We start from the raw sequence: 19,270 nt of genomic DNA, 5'->3' as shown, positions 1-19,270 counted from the left end.
CATCACCTCTAATCAAATAGAAAAGGGAGAGAGCAGGATGCTTATTTTAGGGCTGAGAGGAGGTAACCAATGCCTTAAGGAGTTACAAAGCAAGATTGAAGATTTGTGGTAGAGCTGGGTTCTAATTCCCCCCATCTGGCTCTTGGTCCTGAGCTCTTTCCCATGGGCCACTCTTTTCAACTTGCTCTAGTGAAGAGACCCAGGTCCCGTGCCTTGCTTTGACTTTGGGTCCGGAGAAGCAATTCCCCGGTACTATCCCCAGCCCAGGTACAGAGGATTCAACACTGTGATCTTAATGATATATGAAAGGCTTTTCTGTGTTCAAGTATGAGTGGATGATAAGTAGCAGGAAGAAGTCCTCAACCTGGAACTAGAATATTGCTTTGATCCTACCATTGCTTTGTAAAATAACGAGTTTCCTGTCACTAGAGGTATTCAAACAGCATGGATGTTTGCTTTTGGGAAATGTTGTGCAGAAATTTGATCTGATGATGTCTGAGATCTCTTCTGACCCTCAGAGTCTTTGGTTCACTCCTATGGACTCTACTTGGGATTCAATGGAACCAAACCAGCCACAGTTCATTGAGTGCTTGGGAGTTCAAACTGAGATAATGTGAACCAAGGAGAAGGTATTATTTTATAACCCAGTCTGAGAACATACATTTTTTTTTCTTCATGTGCTTTATTTCAGGGCAGAAGGGAGGGTAAGAAAGCCACATATAAAGTATTTTTTCCCAACTTTGTACAAAGCTTGTAAAATAAATGCCAGTTCTGCCCAAAGTCATATTGATTTTAGCAACAGAGCACCCAAACTTTTGTTGAAAGCTCTGGAAAACAGGTCTGCTGGCATCAAAGCTACTTGTATTATTTTTTGAAATAAAAGTCCCAGTTTGGTGATGATATTCCATTATAATTGAAGAAATACAGTCCCCCCTCCTCGCCTAAAGGTTGTTGCTAACTAGGGAGTTCATCATATTAGAATTTCCCAGCTTTCACTTGACTGATCTGATGTGTGACACTCAGACACAGCGGAAGACAGACCGCAAAGACATCCCCCTCTTCCCAACTGACCACAGCCCTGACGCTATCCACACGCCAGATCCCTCACTTGGCATCTTCTACTGAGTGATTACTGAAGACACTAGGAATCTCAAGAATAACAGCTACATTTTCAACCTTTGGAATTTTTATTAGATGGCTTTCAAGTTTTCTACTATGACTTGTTTGAGAGATGATATTGTACAGAGCCTCTTCTGCTCATTTTCACAATTTTACAGGATTATACAAACTGGCCAAACAATGAATTATTTAAAAATTACTGACAGAATAAGAGGCTTTACCAAGATAAATATTCTAATAAGCTATAAATCCTGAAAATGTGATTTTAATTTGATGGGCTACCTAGAGCTAAGCATCAAGGCTGTATATACACTAAAACCCCACTAAATGCTGGGGTGCACATTTTATGTTTCAGGTTTTTCTCTTTAAGGAAAAGATTATTAAACAAAGAGACTTACAAATTTGAAAAGTGGGACTAACACTCTTGAGCCTAACATCTTGGACGGTTTCTCTAAATCCCACTTATCTGAAGACTTTAACTGGGAAGGAAAAAGGATACAAGAGACATTTTGGCGAGTGAAGGCTCTTTAAATGTTCACATGGGTACCCGGAGAATTTTCTTCAAACTGCTTATAAAGGTGGTGGAGAGAAGGAGCCCCCTCCTATTATTCAATAACCATGTTTGGGATGCATCTGCATAATCTAACCATGCATAAATTAGTATGTGTAATACAACACTTATTTGCATAATAATAGCAAGTTAATAGATGCTTAAAGAGCAGAGACCAACACCACCTTTAAATCAGACATGCCTCCAGGCACTTTGGCCTGTACAGACCAAGATGCCAGAAAAACACTGAGCATCAACCAGAGGAAAACAGTCAAGCCATTCATTTTTCATCCCTCTAGACATTTCACTGATTTCCTCACACACACTGGGGAATCATTTTCCAACCACAAAACAGCTTTATATTTTAAGTGCTAGCATCTCCTACAATAAAAATTTTAAAAAAATTATAAAAATTGGAGTCAGCAATGCTAATACCATGGACTGTTCGTTTTCTTAGAAATGTGGATAGGAAGGGTATCCACAAAGAATATGCTCAAAATTACACGTAACATCAGGAGCCTAGTTACCCGGCAAAAATAATGACCTAGATTATTTCCACTCTTCATCTCAATCCTTTAAATAAAGTAATTTTAACTAAATCCAAAAGCTCAAAAAACAGCACCAAGGAAAGGCTGAGCCCCTTCTCCAGACTCGATATGAGCACATGGTACTAGGCTAGGAGAAGGCAAAAACATCTCAAATGTCACACAAAGGAAGAGCACAGATCGTCGTCAACCTTTAACAAAGAAGAAAAAAGTCTGGAGTTAAAAAAAAATCAAAAATCAATAGAGACTTCTAAATGACTCCTTTAAAATACCACTTTTCAATTTAACAGGACAGATTTATTTGTATGTGGCTCTAATGTTCACGACTGCTCCCTGCACCTTCATACATAGGAATGAATGTCACAGTGGCAAACGGCAGTAATGAACAATCTTACCTGAGGATATGGGAATCTCCCAAGAGCAAGCTGGGAAAGGAAATAATATTTGTCTAGTTATGGATTTGCATGCAGGGCAGATCTCCTTAAGACAGACAAATACTAAATTTCAGAACTGCATCCAGCAAATATAAAAAACCTCACAACCTCAAACGCACAAACTAAATTATTGCTGTAATTACATTATGAGCTGTATTTAGAATGGACATTTTCAATAGACAATGCTGCATTCCTGATAAAATACTCTAATTTTAATAACTGAACATTACCCTTATGTGGTTTCTCTTAGGAATATTTTCAGCTCTGTGGGCATTATTGACATTTACACATGTGCGACAGTTTCTTCTAGACAGAGGTGTAAAACGGTTGGCTTTTTGTCTTGTACAATGGGGACATCTAATTGTTCTTGGCTTTGTAGAGTCTTCAGTTACAAGTATAAATGAAAGATTGCAGGAAGTGGGGAATGGGCCATATTATGAAATTGAAAATTGTGCCACTATTTTCATCTACTAGTTATGTTTTTTCATACATTTTCTATCTACAGTTAGAAGAAGAAAAGGTCTACTGCTAGTGAGAAGGCCTTCATGTTGAAATTGTAGGTCTAAGGCTGAAATTGGGAAAGTAAATCCTCAGAACTTCTGGTTTAGTTTGATTCATAAATGACTCTCTTTCTGGACTAGTTATTTAATTTTGGCCTTTGGATCCCCACCTGTTAAAAAAAAAAAAGATTCAACCAAGAATAGGCTTGATAGTAAGATCAAATGTAACAAATACACCATAACCTAGTTAAATAATGGCAAAAATTTGCAAGTTCCTGATTTGGCCCATTCTCCGTCCTGAACCCCTTCATGTATACCTATAACCACTTTCAGAGTAGAATCATAACACCAGGGAATTTCAAAGCTAGAATGGATACAAGAGGGTACTGATAGGGTTCACAGATCAGAATCCTACAATCCTACTGAGGAGTCCCACAGAGTGCATCAGTGGGAACCTAGGGTCAGTTCCCAAGATACCAACAGTGCTCAAACATTCTTGGGCTCCTCTTATAGCACTGTGTTTAGTGTCATTTCATGGAACAGAAGAATACTTGCTTCATTTTAACGGAAGTACACCCTGGATTTAAAATTATACTCTTCAGCTTGTTGATCACGTGAACTATTTACAGACTAATGTGTGAATGACCTACTGATAGTAACAAAATCCAAAGCTACCTACAAAGAATAAATATTTTGTTGCTTAGTAAGGACAGAAATGAAGGTGCTGAGGTTGTCAAAGACTTAAGACCAGTCTGAGCAACAGCAATGCAATAGGAATAAACCATGTGACCTTATAAGGTGATTACTTTGAAAGGGACAGCACTCATTTTGGGCTGTGTGCATCTGTATGAGTGTTTACGTATATGTGTGTGTGGGTTTAGAAATACCTAGTGTCATTACCTTGTTATCTTATATACAAGCTAAATATTGTTATATATATGGATTTTCAAGATATAAAGATACACAGTCATTATTTCATTTGGAAATCACTAATCCCTTCAAGTACAAATAACAAAAGTAGCCAGGCATGATGGTGCATGCCTGTAATCTGAGCTACTTGGGAGGCTGAGGCCAAAGAGTTGTAAGTTCGAGGCTACCCTGGGCAATTTAGTGAGGTCATGTCTCAAAGAAGAAAAAAAAGTCTGGGGATGTAGCTCAGTGCTCTCTGAGTTAATCTTCCATATTGGAATTAAAAAGTGAAAATTAAAAATATCACAAGATGGAGTAAAGAAAAGAAAGTGTGGGTATTCACCTAGCTTAGTATGTTTGTGGTCTTCATGCTGCTGTTCATCAGAAAGGGGAGAAGCTTAGCATTCCCACTGCGCCCACTCTGGGCCCACCCAATGTAGGTCTGCCCTACAGTTTGAACAACGGTGTGTTGTGTTTCTGGCCGGTGAGAACATGCACACTGATCTAGGAGTTATCAGTGTGGCTGAGTGCGGTAGGCCCCAGGCACCTGTGTTGTTCTGTGCTCATCTGACAGGCAGGCTCGCCCAGAGCGCCACCTACCACCACATGGTCTATGAGCCATGAATCCTGCACGTATTCCACTGGCACTAGAAAAACAGCAAGAGGAGGGTCTCTCAACTAAAACCCCAACAGTTTATCAACTACCAGAAAATACTAAGAACTCTGTCTCAAGCCCTCTACAGAATGACATGGCACCATTCACTTGGGTACATGTTGAACGTATCATTAGGAACCATGGAAGAATTCTGTCCCCTTGGCTTGCAGGCAGAGGATACCTGCCTGCCACACATGCCTTCAAGATCTAAACCAGGTGGCAGCTGCCAACACTGGCCACTGGTTCTTGCAGTTTAAAGAATTAAGAAACAATGAGCAGAAGCTTTAAGATAAAGAAGAGGATAAGGTGAAAATTCAGATTATCCCCATTTCAACACCACCTCTGGTTCTCAACCTTATCACTGGTTATATAGAGGCAGGCTCCAGGAAACTGGCACTCATCCACTTGGCCCCTCTGTCACAGTTGTTATAAGGTAAACGGGACTGCTGATGTCATCGGGGTGCTCTGTAAGATACCACCATGCAGGAGAACAGAGAGAAAGCTCAGTGGTGGCCAGTCAGCGGGAGCCTCTAGCCTAGTTTCCGTGGGAAGAGGGGGCAGTGTGTGAACTGGTGAACACCTCAGTCTTGGGCCTGGCTTTGTTTTTTCTGTATTTTCCTGATACCTGGTGGAGCCTCAGTCTACCTGTCAACTATGCTCCTGGAGGGACTGAGTCTAAGGCATCCTGGAGGTTAGAGTTCCAGGGCAGAGGAAGGTTCTTTGACCTTGACCAGTAGGTACCCTGGCAATAGCAGTGAGACAATCCCTTCCTCTCCCATCAAAGTCATCCCTGGGCTATTGCACTAGCAGGCCAAGGATTCCAATGCTATACTAGTGAACATGGGCCATGGCAGTGTCAGGGTGGCAGTGAAAGCAGCCGTGTTAAGGTGGCAGCAGAGGAACCTGGCTTCCGCTATGTCCTGATCCTTCCAGGTCTAACGCAGTGGCCGTGTTTATTTCCACACTATTTGTCTCGTGGCAAAGTAGAAGGAAATATATAGACAGGCCCCAGAACCCTTTCATCAAGCTCTATTAGGAGGAGGCAAGAAGGAAAAAGGGCGCTTAGCAGATACGGCCTCTTCAAGAGGCTGTCAAAAGTCAAAATAAATGCAGAATCCTTATGGGGAAAGAGGGCGCATATGCTCTGAGTATTCCAGAGACAGACGGACCCAGGACCATTCTGTATCTTTTACCCCTACTGGTCTATTAATCTACTTGCATTTCCCCAGTTTTTATTGTCAAGGTATTATAAATTAGGAAACTTACAAAAGAGAGTATGTAATCTTCTCTGAAATGGCCTGCAGATATGTCACTGTACTAAATGTGTTTCAGATTTAATGAAGCTTTAATGTCCTTTTTAATTTTGCCTGTTTCTGTATCACCAGGGGTCGGGCAAGGCAATCAGCACTCAAGAGGGTGGTTTGGTTTAAAACTAGGAAAAAACTCATTTGCTTATGAGTTGCACTGTATTTTCTTAATTAAATTTACTGAGTAAAATGGTTTAAGTTCAGCCAACCAATGACCTTTGTATGTAGATTTAGATTTATAAAGAGGTTAACAGTTAAAATAAAGGGGGAAAGAAAAAAGAATTGCAACAAAGCAAACAGATTAGGGCTAAGCCAATAGAAATCTTTGCTCTCTTTATCATCTTTACAAAGATGCATTTAAATACAGGCAGCTTAAGTCCAGTTTTAAAAAAAATATTGAAAAATGTCGACACACATAAGCACCAGCGATTCATCACATGGCTCTCACATCCTTTTCATTCCCAGGAGGGGAGGTGCTCACATTGTAAAAGATTTGGAAAAGCTTTAGTTATTTTTTGAGAGTAGAGGTAGACAGGAGGGAGGGAGAAAATTCTATTTAATGTTAAATAAAAAAGTGCATTTTAATTCCAAACACTTAAGACTCAGCAAATTGCTGAATACTTGTTGTGGGACATTTATTATGCAAAAGGCAGAAAAAGAAATGTCTTCAATATGGTTACCAGTTGGGAATACACTTAAATAACAGTGAACCAGTAATATTTCACTGGAAAACTTAAGACTATTTGTTAGTGTCATCTTATTGATCTTTGATTTGTCTAACCATAATCTGTGAACTGCTCTTGCCTTAGCAGTATTTGAATATGTTGTATTTCATAATTTAAATAACAAGTATATTGGGATGTGTGTAGGTATATAATTGTTACAATTGTCAATACACAATAATTGCATGATGAAAACCTCTGTACTTTAACAAAAAGGATAGATGAGGGCCGGGGATTTAGCTTAGTGGTTTCACTGCCTGCTGCACAAGCGCACAGACCCGAATTCGATCCCCGGTACCAAAAACAAACAAACAAACAAACAGGATAGATGATATTTACTTACATGTAACAAAAATGGTTTTTGTTGATAATAAAAATAACTGTCATGAAAGTATAACTGACAAGAAGAAAAGTATACACTGTAGCCAGAAACCAGTGCAGGACACAAACTCAGGACATGATTTTGGTGATCAAGTTCCCAACTTAGAATACCAACAATGTAAAAAGCAAGTAGTTTTAAGCTTATGGTTTCATGGAAGAGCACTGCTTTTTTAAATTCTTAATTTAGACATATTCTATGTTTCTCGGCAAAACTGCAAATTGAAAATAAGCATTTTCAATATTGCCAGTGATCAAGCTGAAGGAGAACTTTATAGTCTGAAATGTTCTAAAATTTGTTCTTAATTACCTTGTGCACATTTCATACAATTAAATTTCCATCTAAGGATTTTGCATTTAGATTGTATACTGCAGTTAAATGTTCATTTCATAGAAATGCAGCAGCCACTTTGCAACATTCAAACACCGGCAAACTTTAAAAAAATCAGACTTAACTACTGGATTACACAAAATTCCCTTGGTGAGATTTCATCCCAAGACCAATTTATGCACCTGAAACTATGCTGGCAAGGAACCACAATAAATATTAAATACTTCAAAAATCTACCCTAAGATTTTACTTGTCTCCCCATGTATCAATTTCGCTGTCCTCTTACTGACTGGTTTAAAAAACGATCAGGAGGACAGAACAGCAATTTACCAGTGTTAAAGTGCTTTGGAGGTTAAACCGACAACAAAGAGCAGAGGAACACAAAGCGTCTTGAAGTAGGGTTTCAATTAAATGTGGAGGATTTAGTAATGCAGGGCCAAAAAAAAAAGGGAGAGAGTTACAAATTAATTTAATCTTCTGCCTATAGTTTGCAGCTGCACTCCAAAGTGTCTGGGGCTTAAGAACAAAGCCTTGAAAGGCCTCGGAGTGAGGAGCGCTTTGGTTTTTAATGTATAACGCCATTAGCTGATAACTTGTGGAGTCTGTAACCCCTGCGGAGGGGCATAAGTGCGAGTAACAGAGACTGATGAAGTGACATATTTGTTCATGTCTAGAACTATGAGGAAGAGGGTTATTATGAACACCATCAGGCCCAACAGAAATATGCCCTAATAACCTTTGGGACCCTCCGCATTATCAGTTCTCGCTACATCAAATATATTGAAATCAAAACCTAATTCACTTTAATTAAAGACAATTAGTTTGTTTTACTATTATTGTTTAACTTGTATGATAATACATTGCAAATTAAAGATGGGATAATAAATGTAATGAAAGCATCAAACTTGTGGACACCTCTCCATCTAAGGTTGGTGAAATGAGCTTATCTCCGTTATCTGTTTAAGGAAACTCAAGGACACCACTGTTAAAAGTGGTATGGAAATACTTCACTCTAAAGAGGAGACAGTGGGAGCATGCATATCATTTCCTTATTCAATTTATATTTTCACATAACACTTTTTTACAAATTTGAAGGATTCCTTTAACATAAACAGAATTACGGTGGTGGGACCAGGCGCTTAATCAATTTGCTCAAGGCTATAAGCTGGAGGCAAAGCTTGTTAAACTCTGAGAACACTGGGCTCTACAGATGTTTTGGCAGTGGGAAAAACCCCTATCTGCAAAGGCCCCAGAGACTTCCGGTACATGGGTGAACCAGCAAAGAACTCATTACGCCTGATCACGAAGTGCCAAGCACTCCTGAGAGCTTGTAAATAACATTCTTCACTTTGTGTAGAAAAAGCCTAAATGTGAGCCCATCAGGGGTGCTCCTTAACATGTGCCAACATTCCAAAAAGAACTCATCTTCACCAGGATCCACTGGTAGAAAGGAAATTTATTTGAACTTAAGGACACAGTAGCACAAAGAAATAAATCAAGCACTTCTCTATCATTCAGAAGGTCCCAAGTTTTAGCCCAGATTACTACTAATAATGTAGGAAAGACAGCCTTACAAATAAATGTTTCTAATACAGTGGTTTTTTTTTTAATTAGAAATGGGTTTATTACAGTGGACACTTAAATGGGGAGAGGGCAACAGTAATTCACAAGTACAATATCTTAATGCTGTTCCTTTAATTGCTTTATTTGTTTCACTGTTAAAAATGATTGCTTGCTGTAGCCTAACCATGAATGCTGAAAAGCATGATACATGTAGGTCTCAACCTGGGCAAACTGTACCTAAACTTACACTTTATTGCAGCTTAGTTCACAATCTTCACCTAATATAGGGTTATATCCCAGTGCAGCAGGAGGATAAATCATCCTGGAATATTACTCCGGCAAAGTTTAGCTGTGACTGGAGCATATGTGCTTTCGAGCCACTGAAGCAAAGGCCCATAAAATACACTAATTACTGGAAGTTATGGTCACTGAGTGATTGATAGCGCTCTGCAAGGCAACTTCCTCATTTTCAGCTCTTCTGACGGGGCTCATCCGCCACATAGCAATTATTAATTCATGACCTACCCCTCAGGCACTAGTACCTTTACTTCTAATTCTCCTGCTACCAAACTCCTGCTACAGCTGGACACTGTCTTTCTTCATTCTGATGGCTGCGTAAGGATGATAAAAAGTGGATTTCATGCTAAATGCTACTGTTTTGAATCTTTAAATGAACGTTGCTTGGTTGTCCTAACCCTGCTGTCCCTAAACACATAATTGTCCTTCCTCTCCCATAATGCTATTTGGCTTGCACCATTTTCTTTTTTTTTTCCTTAAAAAGAGTATACATACGCACACGCACACACATGCACACACACACACATATATACCAAAAACCCTGGATGAACACTTTATATAGACCAAACACTTTATATAGATTTTATATAGACCAAAAACTCTGGATGAACACTTTTGGTTGAATACTGTATTTAAAGGCAATATATAATTTCAACTAGGCCGTAGAAAATACAAGGGAGCTAATTGTTAAATAAAAAAAAAAAGTAAAGGAAAAAACCCTCCACTTAAAAAGACCACTTTTGTGACTTCGCAGGCATTCTAATTATTCCATGTTGGTTTTCAGTAGTAGCTCCAGAGCAATGCTAATTAAAATATCTGGGGATATAACTGAATCTCTAGAAGTCACTTCAGAACAACACAAAGGTCTCTTTTAATGGTGTTCTGTGCAGCAGAGGAAATTCAGAGAAAACCTCGGAATTAAAGACAGATAAAGTTCAGTCCTGATAGATGAAAGCATGCATTTTACTTTTCTATCAGAAAAAGCAATGCTCTTCGAATATATGCATAGTTCACAGTGCCATATACTGAGGGCAGTTTTCTGCTCTGGAACTTGAGATAGGGCAACAGCTGAACAGATGGAACTTTAACCTCCCAACCTTTTAGGGTGTGGCTCGCATCAGTCCTCCTGCTTCCCTCTTCCCTCGGAAGTCAGTCCCAGAAGAGTGTAGACACAGTTTCGTGGACAAATTCATACCACTCCTTGTCCAAACCATTCCCTGGGAAATGTGTCACATCCTACTGGTAGTTAAGTCTTAGTATTCGCCATTTTCCTGTGTCTCTAATGCCTTGTCTGAGGGCAAACTTTAAACTATGAACTTTTACATTCTCTCTGACACCAGAAATAGGGGTGATTTTGCAGTAGCTGATTTTGAGAAATCCTCTGATAACGCTATCTCCTTAAGCCTGACCAGCCTGGCAGCGCATGGCTTGGGTGTTTCTCTGCTACGATGCCTTAACAAATATGGCACACAAAATGTTCAGTATTAGGGTCCGAAAGTCTCACCCTCTTGCTTATATGTCACTGCTTGGCATGACCAGTAGCTATCACTTTCACGTACTTAAGCACAATGATTAATTCAGATGGTTTATTTCTTACTAAAGACTAAAGGGTTGCAAGAAGGGAAAAGATGAGAGTTAACTGCCCCCAAACCCATCATCCCATATGCTTAATTAACCATGTGAATCCTCATAATCAAAATTAAGAAATGACACCCTTTTAAGTTGTGTGTGTAATGCTGACCTATGCCCTCTGACAGAGGCAGCTGGAATCCTGTCAGCAGTCTCTTAAGAGACCCTGCTCTGCAGGCTTCCATCTCCAAATTGCTCTCTGGAGTCATGCAGCTGCGGATACTGGGGAGAACATCAGGGCTGGGGACTAGTCTACTGAGTTCAATCCAATCTACTCTTCTGTTTCTAATCCAGAGTCACAATCAGTGATACACTCCTGGTCTTGGTATGCGCAGCCAGGCCAGCTGGACCACTGTCTTCTGACTTCACCTCATTCATCAAAACTCAGCGTAGGCACCATTACTTCCAGAAGGGCTACAGTAGTGTGTGGTGTTTCCAGAGATGGTGAAAACAGAATCCATCTTCCCAGACACCCTTTCATGTGTGACCTTGTTACTTCCTCAATGAGAGCCTACCTACCTTTCACCATCACAGCTTGGAACACCAGGCACCAGGAAGCCTGAGCTAAGCACAATGTGGGAGAGGAGGAGAATGTGTGAGTGAGAAATGGAGAGCATGGGGAGAGAAGGACATGTCGCAGCCTCTCCCGGCCGCAGGTGGAGCCATCCTGGATCTGCCATTCTTAACCAACCACTCTCTGATTGCAGTGTCATGAGGCCCTTCACGCCACGTCAGATGGCTGAGCCTGCTAGGATTCCTGACCCACAGAATCCTGGGTAAATAAATGGTTGTTATTTTAAGCCACTAATTTTGCGTAGTTTATTAAGCAGTAAATGGTAATTGAAATGCTTTCCCTGGCCCTGACACCAACCCTCCTGTCACCAGCCCAGCTCTCTGTGTCCCCCCAGCACTTTGACTTCTCCTCCTCCCGGGTCAAGGGCTCCAAAGGGCAAAGCTTATGCTCCTACTGCTGGGACAAGGTGATGCTGGATCCACTTACTGATGAGACAGGATTCTCACGTGTCCACTTCCTATTGCAGTATACACAGTGGAAATTAGGTTAATTTTTGTTTTTCTTTTAAAAATAAATGAGGCTTTGGTTTTTGGAAAACAATAAGCACATTTCAAAATACAGTAAAACTGAACCAGTTACTGGGATAGTATAAACTATGAAAAGGTCTTAGTGACTAGCAGAGCCACAGTAAACCTGTCTTTCCTTTATCTAATTTCCTGCTCATTTACATTTACCATTCATCTCTTCTTTTTTCAAACTGCTTGACCTACTTCCTTTCTGTAGCATACTGGAAGAAACGGACCTTAATCTGTGAGTCAGGACACTTGACTGCTTGCTGCTACCTGGTCCATCACTTGACTTTTGGGGAAAAGTCCTTTACTTCTTCTGGATCTGTTTCTTCATTTGCAAAATTGGACCTTTGATACTCTTAATACTCTTAATCTTTGATGCCTCCGATGACTATTTTTTCAGTCATCTCCCATCACAGTGGGAAGTTTAAATGAGCTGAGTATCAAATGACTTTAAGTCTTACATCCATGTAAAGCATCATGACCTCCCCCTCCCTGTTAGAATGGCACTGAGCAAGAGGACGTGAATAGCTCAGCAGAGAGGAAAGACCACTAGACTTCCCCATGGAAGGCCTCCATTCCAGGTTTCTTGTGTCATACGAATAGGTGCAGGCACTGTGTCTTCCTTGGGGCCCAGCTTTCTCACTGGGGAGTGATTTATGAAGCTCTAAAAAACATTCTAGTCTCTGAAGAAAAGGTGTATCAAAGAATATACTGAATAAATGCTGTAGACATGCTAAAGTTATGTAACAAGGTCTGCTGAACATTAAAAAAAAATTTTCAAGTCAATTCTAGGTCACTGGATTTGAGTATGAATAGAATTCTAGGAGCAGGGGTGTTTACCAGTGGGTACTTCAAAGTTGTTCCCAGAATTATCACAAACTCATGGAATTTTAGATGTCACCAGGAAACTGGTTCCTTCTCATCTTTTAGATCTTAATTCCAAAAGTAGCCCCACACTACTCAGTGAATCCTAGTATATCACCCTGTTGATTTTTGTCTAGCAAGCTATAGTTGTCAAGCATCCTTCTTTACATGTTCTACTCTGTGGAGGCAGGGATTTTGTCAGTTTTGTTCACAGCAGGGTCCCCAATGACCACCACAGGGCTTACCACGTGTAGCTGGTACTCAACAAATATCTGCTGAGTGACTAATGAATAAATGACTGCATCTTCTCTAATCTTATACAGGTCTCTCCCACAAAGAATTTCCTCTAAAAAGAAAATCTGGGGACAAGTGGTCATTTAGTCTCAACTCAAATGTTCCCCGGGAAGGAATATTTTTACTGTTGAGTAGAAAGAGCATAAGGATCAAGCTATTAGAAAGTTCTTTAAATAAATAGAATACCATAGGACTTTTTGTTTTGTTTTTAGCTTCAGAAGGTCACCCTGCAGGTCCTAAGGCAACAGCTTGCTTCTTTTCCACTGACAATTCTTCAAACATCTGAAGACAGGCTGTCAAAAGCCAGTGTTGTCTTTACTTTATTTCTTTATTCTTCATGTCAGGACTCTGGTGACTCCATGGTTTTTGACTATAGATTCGGTGTGTTTGTGCAGATGTACGATGTGGGCATGTGCTGTTGGGAAAACTAAAAAACAGTCTGAAATCCAACAAAATAGTAAAAAGCATAGTTGGGACCACTCACACCTGCTCCACCTTGTTTCGTCAATCACATGGTTGTTCCCGAAGGCACTGAGCACAAAGCGAGCTGGACAATGCTATATTCAGGGGGAGACGCTGCACTTTGTCTGCCAGTTCACATCCACTCCAGGCGCTGACAACCTTGGCAAATGCACATTTAGGCGTGGTAATCTGAGACAGCTGGATCCCTTCACAAATCTTGCAAAGGACCAAACTAGTCAATCCATCATCTGCCAAAGGTCATCTTCACAGCACTTTTTTTTGCAGTAAGTTACACAAAATTTTACACCGAAAAAAAAAAAGACAAAGTGAAAAATCAAGTTAAGGCAGAATTAGAGAAAGGGTTTAACAGTGGGGGAATGAGTGACAGAGATTGTTCCATGTCTTTTCCTCCACATTCTTCAACAGAAGGGACAGTGGCCCAGGACAGGGACTCCAGGACCACCCCGCCCCCACTTTCCTATACAGTCTTCCTCTGACACTTGCTTTGTGTCTGGACCCTTCAGATTCTTGTGTCCTCTCCTGGTATTCAGCAGAAACTTCTGATCAACAGGTAAGACATTTCACTAGGAAGAACAGGAGACTTACATTACAGTAAGATTCAACTTCCACTCAAATTTTTTAAAATTTTTTAAAAGAGGAGGAGAAAATCTTGAGATTGGAGGGCATCACATGAAATGCCAAGTTCTTATGGTCTAGAAAAGCTGGCAGCAGCTGCTTACAGGGCATCCAGAGCCATTTGTTACCTTTCAGCCCAGGTTCATAGTCACCAAGGGGCTAGAGTGGGAAACAAAGCCACAGCCAGAGACCCTCTAAAGACAGCTGTGTCTCTGAGTGCTTTTGTTGTAGGATGGTGCAATGGGTTCTTCGGTTTATTTTGGAGGCAGGAACCAAGTCTAGAGTGGTCCACAATCCTGTTAGTTAGAAAGCACTCAATACACATAGGATGGTGATTTCAAAGAGAAGCTTAATTCTTAAAGTAACCCTATGAGGCTAATGTTAAATGAAAGTGTTTATAAAAGAATCCAGAATATTGAAAATATTCCAGTCCTGGTTTCAAAAATATAAATGTTTCCTGCCATTGCTTATTTTCTGCCTCCCTTGCTACATTGTAAGCTGCACAAGGAAAGGGAAATGCCTACTTTATTTACCAAGGTGTCCCTGGAACTTAGTGAAGTGTTCGACACTTAAAAGGTTTGCAATGGATATTAGAGGAATGAATAAATTCTAATGCTATCTTATTGTACAGATAAGAAACCCTAAAATTCATGTTAAAATTTAACTGCCATCATCACAGTATTAAGAAGCAAGACGTTTAAGAAGTGATCAGGTCATTGGGCAGAGCCCTTGTGGACTAATGTCATTATCACAGGAATGGGTTAGTCAGCACCAGAGGGGATTTGATAGGATGTGTGTAACGGGCTCGTTTGCCCTTCTGCCATGCTTTATGCCTCAGCTCCAAGGCCTTCACCAGATGAGGCCCTTTGACTTTCCAGCCTCCAGAAGTGAGAAATGAACAAAATTCTGTTGTCTGTCATTTCCCCAATCTGTGGTATTCTGTGTAAAAGCACAGAATGGTTAAGATACTGCCACTTGGAGCAGCACAGTGAACTGGCCAAGATCAACCCGATTCTAAGTGGTGGTGCCAATATGTGATCCCAATACTGGTTGACCCAAACTCCGAGCTTTTGGCAGTTTAACAATTAAGATGATGGGCAGCCCTTCATTCTAAAAATGATTTCAGAAAGAAAAGCTCAAGTTCTCTATCAAACTACTGGGCTGGATGATTCATGCCACTTTTTCAATACTTTTATTTTCATTTACATAGTTCAACATGGTGTATGTGTTTGCTTGTCAGTGTGGAAGATCATACTTCATTTTCTTTGTATTTAATTGTCTCATCTGGTACCCATTAAGTAATAAGTATAAAGGCAAAGACAAAAATAAGTCATCAATAGCTTTTGCATTCCCATAAGACAAGGTAGTTACATCTATTTGTACTTTTTTCTTTTGAGACAGGATCTCATTATGTAGCTCAGGTTTTCCTTGAACTCATGATCCTCCTGCCTCAGCCTCCCAAGTGCTGGGAGTATAGGTGTGCACCACCACTCCTAGCTATTTGTAATTTTTTTTTTTTGGTACCGGGGATCGAACTCAGGTCCTTGCGCTTGCGCAGCAGGCAGTGAAACCACTGAGCTAAATCCCCGACCCTATTTGTAATTTTTAATGCTACCTTTTCCTTGCAAAAAATTCTATTTACTATTCCTGAACAAAAACTCACTTTTAGCAGTGAAAATATTGCCATATGTCATTAAATAAAAGTTTCGTTTTTTGTTGTTTTTCTGTAGAAATAAGAAGAGGGCACTATCAAACAGTAAATATTTCATCTACATTATAGTGATAATATTAAAGATAAAACACTCTCTTTGATGATTTTCTCCTTTTTATTTTCTCTCTTCTTTCTGTGTGGAACTTCCGTTTTTCATGGCAGACTTCCTGACCTGGTTCCCTCACTTTCCGTTTTCCTCCTACTGTGATTATTGTTCTCTGAAAGTTCCTCTGTCACAGCAGTCTGCTGTCTCCTGAGGGCAGTTTTTCCTCTGCTTCCTCCCAGGTCACTACTGTAGTTCATTTGGACCCTCCCTGCCTGCCCCCCATGGTTTCCAGGCCCTTCAGTTTACACTTTTCAGTTATTTTAGGCCTCTGTTCTCACCCTAAAGGCCTCCCTCAAATACCTCATGAAGAGAAAGCACTGAACACCTGACAGAAATTCTCCTCATGGGTGGCACCTACAGACGGAGGGCCTCCTGGGAGTGTGACCTAGCTGGGCTATCAAGTCGGGAACTCCCACCCTCTGGGTCTTTAAGACTTCCTCCTTAGCGGAGTATGAGCCTCCATTAAAGGCTCCAGCAAACTTTAAACTCTGATCTGTACTTTCAGAAACTGGTACAAAACCATGAGAAAGGTAAGGAAATATGGAGCCAAGGTGATTTCACGAGTACCCACTAGGGTACTGGGATTGTGCTGCATAATGCAGGAGATGATGGGAGAATCAGATCTGAATCCTGTGTCAATTACTAGTCTACAAAGTAGAAAATGTTCCTGCCACAGGCAGATACAGATGGAGGTCAAAGAGGAAGACAGTACTTTCAGCTGGAGAGATCAGAGTTGGCATCAAGAAGGATGGGTATTTAAATTGTGTCTTGGGGAGATGAAGAAAAATGATATCCATACAGAGAGAACAGCACAGCATTGCATGGATTTATTTTTAACCTCCAAAGGTAATTCTAAGACTCAAGGAAAATTCTTTTTGTTGAAACAACACATCCCGTACAACTATTCAGAAGATGGTGTTGCTCTGATGACAGCGACCTTGTGTGCTCTCTGAACATGTTCCTCACCTATCTTGAGATATTTTTCTAAGCCACGGTCCTTGCTTTCATCATTTAACACATCACTCAAGCCACTTCAATGAAGTAGCGATCGTGCTGAAGAGGGGCCCCCGGACTAGATGACACACCAATTAACCAAGCACTTTGAGTCAGCCTGCTCGCTGCCTCGGACCCCGGAGACTGGCACGCAGAGGCAGCAAACAAAGGCAGAAAGAGCCAGGAGCCAAGTGAAAAGAGCAAACGCCTGTGCTGAGCGGGTTTTCAGCCTGATGCCTGCAGAAACCTCTGCGAGAGACCATTCACTGCAGTCTTACTAGGGTTCCAGCAACCTGTCACACAGAACCACACACCAGGATATGAACCCATAGAGCATCCTGGCGAGGACAGGGACATCACAGGCCTGGCCTGGTGCCTTTTACCATGCCGTTGTCCTGTGAGACTATACAAGGCTGTGTGTCTGCGTATTTTTTGATCCAATAAGGGTCATCTTAAAACCCAACTTCTGCATACAGTATCACTTTTTAAACTTCTCACCTACATATTTCTGTTGTGACTCAAGTGACACATGAATACGAGCAGAGTAATTAACTAGTAAAAATCAAGAATAATAGCTGAGTGTGGTGGTGTACACCTGTGACCCCAGACTCTGGGAGACCGAGGCTGACCTGGGGAACTTAGTCAGTTAGTAATACACTGTCTCAAAATAGCAACAACAACAACAACAACAACAACAACAACAACAACAAAGAATAGGACCCTTTCCATAAGCCATTCTCTGGGAAAAGAGATGAAAACTAAACTGCCTGTGAAATCAGAAAATTGTCCTAAAATGTTTTAGGCATCCTCTCCTCTAAGGATTAAATAAAGCCCTTAAACTTGGTAAAAGCAAGCCCTTTTGGTACACCTAATCATTTTCATTTTAGAGTTCAGCCCTAAAGTCTTGAAGAGCAACTACAGTACCATGGTGAACAATCCTAAAAATCACGCGGTCGAATGAATCAGGAAGAGCTTTCTAGGACAGGCAAAAAAATATTCTGGGACCAGTTTAACCCTACAATTTGTGCTGGTTCAGGAATTGTGGAGCCTTGTCTGTGAGCTCCACTTCTTTTTCCTTTTCTTCTTTTCTTCATTTCTACACTGATTCTAGTGACACTTCGAGGATGAGCTGCAGTTCCATAGGGCTCTCTGTCCCATTAGAGAGCGAGGCACACAGTCCTCACATAAGGCCACCACCTTCAGGACTCTGAAACTAATCCACAGGAGGGGCCACAGCATGGTTAAAGATAAATACACGACAGAGGAAGAGGCCAAATCCCTTCCACCCAGGAAACCTGCACGTTCTACTCATACTGAATAATCTCACTTTTTCCTTTCTAAAGAATAATCTCCATTTTTGTACCACTTTTGCTAACTCCAAGTACTTCACACAACCAACCAAGTCCCGGAGACCATTTGCTCCCCTGAACAGGGGGATGCTGAGCTGAGAGGACACAGGAGCAGTTCAGTACCTGGATAAAAGATAGTTGTATACTAAAAATTCTTTGCTTAAGGCACAAATGTACCTGTCTGTAATTTTTTTTTTTAAACTGGCACATTTTAGTGGTGTGTGGCATCATCTTTTATGAACAAGTGTGGTGCGAGACCTCATGATGACTCCCCACGAGGATGGTGACAGCACATTAACAAGGCAAGGGGCAGTGGGAGGGAGGCAGGGAGGCTGCACCCTGATACTGCAGGAGTCTGAAGCGATGAGGGCAACCTCTGACCCAGCAGCACCCAAGCTCGGAGGAGAATTTCCGGAAGTGGGGGAGAGGAGGGACAGGAAGCTCCAGCTCCCATTTTACCTCACGCTGATTCTTGGGTAACTGGGGAAGTTCATTTGCTCCTTGTCCCCTAGTTTTGTTTTCATCACAGGTACCTAAAGGAAGAACTGGTCAACTCCAAACACCTTGAGGAAGCTACACACACAAGTGGGCAGGGAAATCGTGCCTGGGGAGATGCTGCTGCCTTGACATCTGCCCTCTCCTTAGGGTACAGAGATGCCTATGCACTGGGCATGAGGAGTGCTCTCCATCATTCCCCTCTGTCTCCTAGGGATGAGCTCCCTCTAATACCAGCCTCCCTCACAAGTCAACTCCTCTATATGCCCGATGTCCAGTGGCTCCGAGTCCTTCAAGAACATCTCTATGGAAGGCTCAGCACACTGTCTCGGGCT

The 19,270-nt window shown here is 41.1% G+C and overlaps 1 protein-coding gene across 10 annotated transcripts in view; it reads right to left on the bottom strand.

The window, feature by feature from the left end:
• Map2k5 (mitogen-activated protein kinase kinase 5) overlaps window positions 1–19,270 on the bottom strand; it is a 258,240-nt gene that overhangs the window by 74,700 nt on the left and 164,270 nt on the right. For 6 of the 10 annotated variants that reach the window (XM_004855593.4, XM_021237014.2, XM_087198981.1 and 3 more), the window contains one exon: window positions 2,610–2,639. The exons of 3 other annotated variants lie outside the window; for them this stretch is intronic. In XM_004855593.4, the coding sequence (XP_004855650.1) occupies window positions 2,610–2,639 (30 nt within the window). Of the gene's footprint in view, window positions 2,406–2,609; window positions 2,640–19,270 lie in introns of all 10 variants that reach the window. One more of the 10 variants, XM_021237017.2, reaches the window with a different exon arrangement.

Source organism: Heterocephalus glaber, unplaced genomic scaffold (genome assembly GCF_053883595.1).
Source record: "Heterocephalus glaber isolate CG9 unplaced genomic scaffold, H.glaber_assembly_v1.0 deba00001689, whole genome shotgun sequence".
Classification (NCBI taxonomy): Eukaryota; Metazoa; Chordata; class Mammalia; order Rodentia; family Bathyergidae; genus Heterocephalus; species Heterocephalus glaber.
The sequence above is the reverse complement of the archived record's forward strand: the minus strand, read 5'-3'. Positions and strand labels throughout refer to the sequence as shown.